The sequence below is a fragment of the Erythrolamprus reginae genome, chromosome 2 (assembly GCF_031021105.1).
Source record: "Erythrolamprus reginae isolate rEryReg1 chromosome 2, rEryReg1.hap1, whole genome shotgun sequence".
NCBI classification, from domain to species: Eukaryota; Metazoa; Chordata; class Lepidosauria; order Squamata; family Dipsadidae; genus Erythrolamprus; species Erythrolamprus reginae.
In genome coordinates this window covers 12,864,777-12,873,384 of record NC_091951.1, presented here as the reverse complement: position 1 = coordinate 12,873,384, position 8,608 = coordinate 12,864,777, and the positions used below count along the sequence as shown (strand labels likewise).

General features: G+C 45.2%; 1 protein-coding gene across 2 annotated transcripts in view; it reads right to left on the bottom strand.

The window, feature by feature from the left end:
- Positions 1-479: 479 nt before the first annotated feature.
- LOC139159744 (major histocompatibility complex class I-related gene protein-like) overlaps positions 480-8,608 on the bottom strand; it is an 11,352-nt gene continuing 3,223 nt past the window's right edge. Inside the window, exons 3-9 of one of the 2 annotated variants that reach the window (XR_011557840.1) lie at positions 7,813-8,088; positions 6,475-6,756; positions 5,588-5,686; positions 5,037-5,069; positions 3,725-3,758; positions 3,029-3,317; positions 480-2,456 (exon numbers count right to left, since the gene is read on the bottom strand). Coding sequence is in view for 1 of the 2 variants with exons in the window: in XM_070737117.1 (XP_070593218.1) it covers positions 3,739-3,758; positions 5,037-5,069; positions 5,588-5,686; positions 6,475-6,756; positions 7,813-8,088 (710 nt within the window). In the remaining variant the exon portion in view is untranslated. The remainder of the gene's footprint in view (positions 2,457-3,028; positions 3,318-3,724; positions 3,759-5,036; positions 5,070-5,587; positions 5,687-6,474; positions 6,757-7,812; positions 8,089-8,608) is intronic. The other variant, XM_070737117.1, reaches the window with a different exon arrangement.

Here is an 8,608-nt window from a genome sequence, read left to right as displayed (position 1 = left end):
CGTACAAGTATGTTAGAAGACAGATTGAGAAGGGCAAATTTACGCCTGAGAGGCTTCAAAGCTGATTTTGCTGATAGCAGAAACATGATCCCAAATATCCAGCAGTGGTTTAAGGAGAATAAAATTGAAGTGTTGGACCATGAAATAGAGAGAGCACACTGGGTTTTTGGAGCTAGAAGAGACCCAAATCAACGAGACATTGTAATCAACAATTATATCTCATTTCCAAAGTTCAGAAGTCTCTGTTCTAAATATCTTATTCATGTTGAATAATCTCAGAGTTCTTGTCAATTTTTTCTGAAAAGCCAAATACTTGTTCACATCTGAGAGTGACAAATGGAATCCCAATTCCTCACACTGGAAATCAGGTACAACTTATTACCTGCTTTTGGATACCACATTGATTTTGCAAACCCTTTCTTGACCTATCAATTTTTTTCTTTATATTGTCACATAAAACTGTAAATTGGAGAGCATTCTTTCTTTTTTTAAAAAAACTAATTTTTATTAGATTTTTTAAAACCATACAAACACATAAAAGACATTAACAAATCATTCAAATAACTTCATTTACATTTCTGTAGCATCAGTGTATAAATGTCAATATATTATTATCCAACTATCTTATCAATAATATTTTCCATTTAATATTTACCTTTTATATTAGTTATTTATTTTATTTCTTTTGTATTCGTATTTACAAGCACTGATTATTAATTACTGGTTATATATATATAATTTTTTTCAAGCCATATATACAATTTTTCCCACACGGTATAGAATTCTTTCCTTTGATCGTTCTACAATTCTATAGTAAGCCTGCTCATTTCTGCACAGTCCAACATTTTCTTTATTAGTATTATCTCTGTTAAGTGGGGGAGGGGTTCATCCTTCCATGTTTGTGCAAGTGCTAATCTGGCAGCCATTAATATATGTATTATAAAATAATAATTCATTTTTGTACGTTGCCCTCTCATGATCCCCAGAAGATAGGTTTCTGGCTTTAATTCTAATTCATATTTTGTCATTTCCTTATCCAATTACTGATCATATTCCAAAATTTCCTAATGACTGGACACGTCCACCATAAGTGGCAAGATGTTCCATGATCAGTTTTACACTTCCAGCATTTTGGATTTACATTCGGATAGATTTTGACTAATCTCATCGAGGCATATTGCCACTGGTAGAACATTTTACATAAATTTTCTTTAAACGCCACTGAAAAAGTCAATTTATAATGTTCCTTGCATATTTTTCCCAATCTTCTAATTGGATCGTGCAGCCAAAGTTTTTCATCCAGGCTAACATATTCTCTTTCACTGTTTCCTCAATGTTATCATAATATAAAAGATAATTATACATTTTTGTTATAAATGTAATATCTGGTTCAATCAATATTTTATCTATTAAATTATATTTCTTAGCTATACCAAATTTTACCAGGCCTGATATATATGTACTTTGTATTTGATAATATGTTATTCAATTCATACTTTTCCCTTCATCTTCTAATTTTTGACTGATCTTTAAGCGTCCAGTTGAGTCTAACAAATCATCATACGTTATCTTTTTTGTGATATCTACTGTGTTGGGATGTCAGCGTCTCAATTGTTGAAAGCCACCTGGGTATCTGTACATAATGTTTACTCCTTATTTTTCTTCATTTGTATAATATTGTTGCTCTTTAGCATGTGATTGAAATTGTGTGTGTCTTCTATCCTTTCCCCCCCCCCCCATAAGTGGGCATTCTTCTTTCAATGATCTCCCAAAATAATTTATCTTCTTTCAAAGACATGAAAGTTTTCTCTTCAAAGGTAAGAGAAGCAGATAAGCAACAGCTTCCACAGGGAAATTTTCTTTTTACTCCTGTGGAAGAATTAAATAAGGGGGGGCGTAATTTTCGCATAAAAAAATTAAGGAAGATATATTGAGGGGTTTTTTTAAAAAAAAAAGGTTAGAAAGAGCCAGATTACAATATAACACCGTGTAAAGGTAAATGTAACATCCACCACAAATTCCTTACAGTTGAAAAGAATAATTTTGAATTTAATGAGCAAAAAAAATGTTCTAAAAGTCAAATAGAAGCATTGTAAAATAGGTCAAAAGTCAAATAATTATGAATCGAGTGATTGTAAAGGTTCAAGAAGTGCAGTTAAAACCCAGATGTGCTGAAGAAAGCTGAGCAGCTGAAGGAAAAGGATGGCAAGAGGATAGACCTTCTGATCACTCCTTAATAAAAATTGCAGGCATCCAGCCCCCTCTCTTCTCTGTCTGTGCGTGATTGTCTGAAGATCATCTTGGGTGGTTCCTAGTCTCCCCTTTAAAAAACAAGGAGCAAAGCCCCCAAATAACCAACTTTGGTGGCAAAATCAGCTGTTTGTCGGCAGCAGAAAAAACGATCTCTGTTCAGCACTTGATGATGGGGGAAGGTTCGTGTTCCATTCTTCTAAACTCTGAAAATACATAAATGGCACTTACACACACAAAAATAAGGGACAGGAAAAAAAACCCTCCCCTTTCAATCCAAGCAACTCTGATGAAGATTAACATCTTATCACTCTCCCTTAAAGTAAAACCAGCTACTCTTCATCCTGTTCCTCACCCCAATTCACTATGAACCCTTCTCTAAAACCTGTCAATCAGCAGTAGGCCATTACTGATCAGAAATTACAACACAAGTCTAGAAGCTATATTAAAAATGCTACTACGAGCCATGCAAAGCAGTTTGGGCCACTCTAGGAGGTCAGGCCAGAACTCAGGACCTTCTGTGGCCGTGGCTTGGTGGGCATAGAAAGGGAAGGATACTGCAGAATCTCCATTCTCACCTGACTCTGAGACCAGCCATGGGTGATATTTGCCGGTTCTCCAAATTCCTCAAAATTTATGCTACCGGTTCTCCAGAACCTGTCAGAAGTTGCTGAATTTCACCCCTGGCCCATAACTCTGGAAGCAAGCAGAGGTCCTCCCAGAGTCTGAAAACTTCCAGGCGGGAGTAAAGCCAGTGGAAGGAGGTGCCCTTACTCACTGAGGGGAGCAGTGGAGTCTCCCCAAACCCTTTCTGGTCCGAAAACAGCCAGGTGGGGCGGGAGTCTTGCTAGGAGACTCGTTTTACGCCAGGACCCAGCAGAGCCGGATTGAATGTCTGCATGGGAAATGGGGAAACCTGGGATGCTGTAGCTGGAGGGTCAGGATGGGCTGCTCTGTGGAAGACTTGCTGGATGCCTGGGACGGAAGGAGACTGCCTGTCCAGGTGGGCATGAAGATTGCATGAAGAGTGGACTGTGCTGAAGAACGAAGCTGGAAAACCAACTAGGCTAAATAAAGGTATTTAAAAGAAAAGGGAAATATATATAAATAGGAACGTTGGGGTTTTTGTTTGTTTGTTTGTCTCTCTTCCTTTCTGTCACTTGTGAACCGAACCAGATGGATATTTCTCCCAACACCCTGAGGACACTCAAATCTCCTCTTTGCAGGTCTCTGAGACTCCTGATCCCAGACAGTCTGAGTCTGGGAGGGCCCCCAGTCTGGCCTTGCAGAATAAGAATTTGGGGGCAGTCAGGCCTCTCCCCAGAGCCCATCTGACTCTCCCTCAAATTCCTCACTTTGTAACGTTTGAGTAGATTTCCCAAAGTATCTTCACCATTAGTTGTTCTTCAAACCTCAAAGCCCTGAACCTCCATTCCTTCCCCAACTCCATACAGCCCCCATTGGGGTCACTCACCTGCGAGGGGGCTGCTAAATGGCCTGGTTCCTCCCTGCATTGGAGAGAGAGACACAGAGTGAGAGGACAGAAAGGGAATGGACACAGGAACAGGAATGCTTTGTCCTGATCCTCTTCTCTCTCTTCACCATTAAACCTCTGCAGCCTCATGAATCTCTCAGAGGAGACCAGCCTGTTTATTTATTTCATGATTTAACTTCTATGACATCCATCTCTCCAAGGTGACTCCAGGAAGCTTGCAATAAAATTCAACAAATGCCATATAAAATATTTTAAGCATTACATTACAACCTAGATTCCCCCACCAGATCACATTGCCATTGCTCCGAAAACAAAATCATATCTGGTGTGTGACCACTATCCCGAGTTGGGCACAAGATGATTTGGAAAAGGCTTATGTCCAGCATGGTGAACATGAACTTCTGGGCCACTTCCGAGACCAAACCCAGAGATGGCAGACTGAAGACTCCCAGGACCAGAATCCTGGGGCAACTCCATGCCAACCCTGAGATGGTCTCCAGCACTCAGGCAGGGAGGTGGCCATGCATCAAGGAGGCTGGTACAGTGGCAACAAGCCCAATTAATCTCTTGAGCCCAGATTCAGAAACGGAATCACAACCAGAAACCTGGGGATCAAGGCCCTTAAAGGCCAAAAGAGACTCTCAGAGGACCACTGCCATCCCACCTGCCCTTGGCCCTGGAGACCGTCTGGTGCCAAACCCTCAACCCAGCTGGACGCATCTCTGAGAGGAGAATCTCCCCACTTCCAGAATCAGCCTGGTCTCAGCTATGCCACCTGAAGAGTCTCTAACCATTGGGGATCACGGCATTGCCGGTGGTTTTCCTATTTCCCACCAAGGAATGAAGGGCTCTTTCCCTCCAAGGGGCCCAGACTCCACCATGCAGACTGTGGGCTGCCTTCCCTGCCTGGATGAAAGGGCCTGGAAATCCAACAGGGAGAGTTCCCCTTCTCCTCCGCAGGAACAAACCAGTGCAAGGAAAGTGGATTCTGCAAGTTCCTCCTACTTGGAAACCAGAGCAGCTTCTCACTCAGAGTAAACTTTTCACCCAGGTGGATCTTCTCATTCTCTGGGGGGGTTCTTGTCCTGGATCTTCACTCCCAATATCAGCCTGGCCCTTATGGAAAGCGGGTCTCCTTCCCCAGATTAGTTCTTAGGAGGAAATAGCACAACTATGCAGCTTCATGAGTTGCTTTTGTGCTTAAACACACACACACACAATCCTCAAGTGATGGTGCCTGTGAGGCCTGTTCTAAGTTGGAGATTACATGGAAGGAGGACAAATCACTCACTTGGGACTGCATTGTAGTCTTCTTGACGTCTGTCTGCAAGGAGAAAAATCAATTAAAGCTAAAAAAAAATCCACCAGAGATCGTTCAATCTCTCCCTCAGTAAGAGGAAGAACCCCAGGAGATATTTCACAGTCGCTTTGTCCCATCAATAAAGACAAAAATATCTTCAAAATACAGATGTATCTCCTGATTTGTCCCAAGAGAGAATTGCTGCCTCCAAGATGGAGGGAGGGGAATTGGGGGAAGCAGCTGGGAGGGGAGGGAGGTTCCCATGGAAATCCTTCTCTGCTGCTCTTTGATCAAAGCCTTTGAGGGGGACAGAGGAACTGGGAGGCCTCTTCCCAACTCAGAAGAACCTCAGACTGCCTGAATCTCAGACTCAGCTGAACCGAGACTGGAGTCCCAGCAAGAGGCTGAGATCTCTGATGCTCCCCAAGAGGGCTGGGACAACAGGACAGAAGGGAGCCCAGAAGGAGCTCCCCAAAGGGAAAGACTTGGGGGAATCTCCCCTTCTTCCTTCCATCACCCCACCACCACCAAAAAATACTTACTGATGAATACCACAATCCCAGCAATCACACCCACCACAAATAGCGCAGCCACAACAAAGCCGATGATGAGCCCAAGGTTGGATTTTGAATCGGTGGGTTCTGAATTGGGAGAAAGAGCAATGAAATTTGAATATTTCCTGTATCATGGTGACAATCATCAATTTAAAAATTGAATTTCAATTTGAGTTTTGGAACTTTGGAAATCCAATGTATGATAGGGAAACTTCTGAGCATATGCAGAGTTCTTTGAAAGGGGGCTTTTTTCCTTGGGTTTTATGCTGAGCCTCAGAAATTCACATATCGTATCATAAAATAATGTGCAACCTCTTTCTTGGAAAAGCAACACAGAGTGACCTTTTGATCTTTAAAGCAGGAAACCCTTTTAGTCTCTGATGGGAAAAAGCTCAGACTTGGGAGCCTCTTTTCTGACTCCTGATGTCCATCAGTCCAGCCACTCTCTGCATTTCCTGAATTCAGCTGCAGTTCAACAGTTTTAATAAAAAATTGCCTTCATAAAAGGAGCTACCAGACTCCTCCTGATTCTTCTACTTTAGGAATTGTGTACAAATGCAAATCTATTTCTGATGCTCAGTTTAACTGCTACTTTTCTGCTGGGAGGAAGAACCAGGGGAGGCCTAAGAGAGGATCTAAGGGCATTTCATCAGGATCGGCCAAGTATTGTGATGGGATTCTGTAGTTTCCTTTCTATCCCCTGAAGTCAGTTCTAGGGTCTGGTCCCTGCAGCTTCACCAACCTCAAACAACGGAAAAACCAATGGATTAAATCTCAAGTATATTCACATCTGGACACATCTAGGGCCCGATTTCTCTCCCACCCCCCTCCAGGCTGCCAAAGAGCCCAGCCTTTCCCTCCCTGCAGCCTCTCACCCTTCAGCTCCAAGTCCAGAGGATCCTGCAGGCCGTCGTGCTCCACGTGGCACCGATAGCGGCCCCTCTCTTTGGGGTCGATCTGGAGGCTGATCCAGTAGTGGTAGGTCCCATCCGCGTTGGGGGCCAGAAACCCACGGAAGGTGTCCTGCAGCCAGACCTCCCCGTCCCTCGTCCAGGAGGCATCGATCTCCCTGGGGTAGAAGCCGTGGATCCGGCAGACGTGCGTCTCCATCCCATCCTCCACCTCCGTCCTGCTGCTCATCGTCACCACTGGAGGCTCTGCGGAAACACCGGAATTGACTCTGAGCCCCTCCAGAGACTGAAAGGGGGGTGAGAAAATCAGGGGCAGGAAACTCTCCCCCTATTTCCCCCTCCACACCTGAAGCACCTCAAGGGGTTTTGGGAAATGCTCCATATCTGGAAAACGCTCAACCACAAGAACTCCTGATTTTGAGTCCTTCCCATGGACTCAGCCTGAAAAACCTCCGGCAGCAAATTGAGGGTCCAAGGAAATTCCTCTCTGTCTGCTTTGAACTCTGGCTGATCTTGGGCTGCTCCCTTCAGGGGAGGGAGAGTGGAGATGGTCTCTTAGGTTCCCTCTCAAAACAGCCACAACACAGAAGATTCTCTCTACTTTCTGCATCCTCTTCTGCTCCCCTGAATCTGAGGCTGCTCCAGGCCTCTTTCCAAGGGACACAACCCCAATTTTGAGGGGAAGAGAGATCAAAGGGAATCTCACACTGGTCAATTTGGAAAAGAGATTTTGTCTCTGAAAAGTGGGGGGGGGGGGGGAGAATGATGTCAATGGGAAGAGAGAGAGGGTCCTCTTCCCCAGGCAGGGAGGGGCTGTTGGCGATAATCAGTGGGTACACTAATTATGTCATTTAATGGTATAAGTTGAGCCCTCTAGTGGTGGGGGTAGGAGGTACACTCAGGTGCAAGGCAGGGAGGGCTGTGGGGAGAAGCAGAGTTAAATTGGGGGGGGATTAAGGGCGCCCACCACTCTCGACTACAGTTTGGCTAAAGGGGGTTTCACTGAATGGCCCCAAATGGTTCCCTCCTTGTGGGCAGTGAACTGGACACCCTCAAGGGCTTTTCTTGCCTGACCCACCCAGACTCCTGCCAGGCAGAGGCTGCATTTCCTGGTCCACTGAATGGCTGCCTGGTAGTGAGAACCAATCAGCGCTTCCCGTGTCCCAAAGAGAGGCTGGGGGGGGGGGGGAGGATTCCCACCAGGGAGAAAACAGGCTGAAGACCAGGGACTCAAATGGGCTGAATGTGTCCAAGAGATCCGGCCATAAAGGAGGAAAGTCCAGTCTCCATTCAGATGCTCACCTGTCCTCAGCAACGTCTCATTCCCATAGGACAGGTACTTCTTTATCCACTCAATGCAGATTTCCTCCAGGTAGGCCTTATGCCTCTGGTTATATCCTGGTAAAGCGTCCAATTTCCTCTGGCTGATCTGGGCCTGGGGGTCGGGAGCCACCCAAGTGAGGGTCTCCTTGTCGAAAGTGAGGAAGGTCCTCCCTTCGTAGCCATACTGCTCAAACCCTCCTTTCTTTCCATCACTCCGGAGCTCACAGCCAAACATCAGCTGCCATGTGTGAAGGCCTGAAAGACAAGAGAGGAGGATGGTTTCCGTAGTCCTGAAGATAGACAGAGCTGCCCCCCTTCCTCCAGGGACGTTGACAGAGGCACTGACACCCCCATTTCCTCCCCAGAGTCCAAGGGAAAGGAAGCCCCCATCACTAACCTCCCTCCCCCCCTCCCTCCCCCTCCCCCCCTGCATTCACCTCTCCCCAGGACGGAGTCCCTGAACCTTCCCAGGAAAAGGGAATCTGGTTGATCTACACAAAAGCTTCCAGGGATCCCTGTGACCATAAATCTTGCTCTATGTTCACAAATAGCATCAAGACACAGGTCTCGTTCCCACTTTGGGCTAACCAGAAACAAACCATGGTTTAGTGCAATGTGGGAATGAAGCCTTGAAGGGCCACAAAGGAATATTTTCCTCAGCAACAGCAGCAAGTGGCCCAGTCTGATCTGGACACCCGAAGGGTTATTGGCCTTTGAAATGAGCTTGAAGTCCACAGTCTTTGCAAGGCCCTGGAGAAGATACTTAGACTTCAAG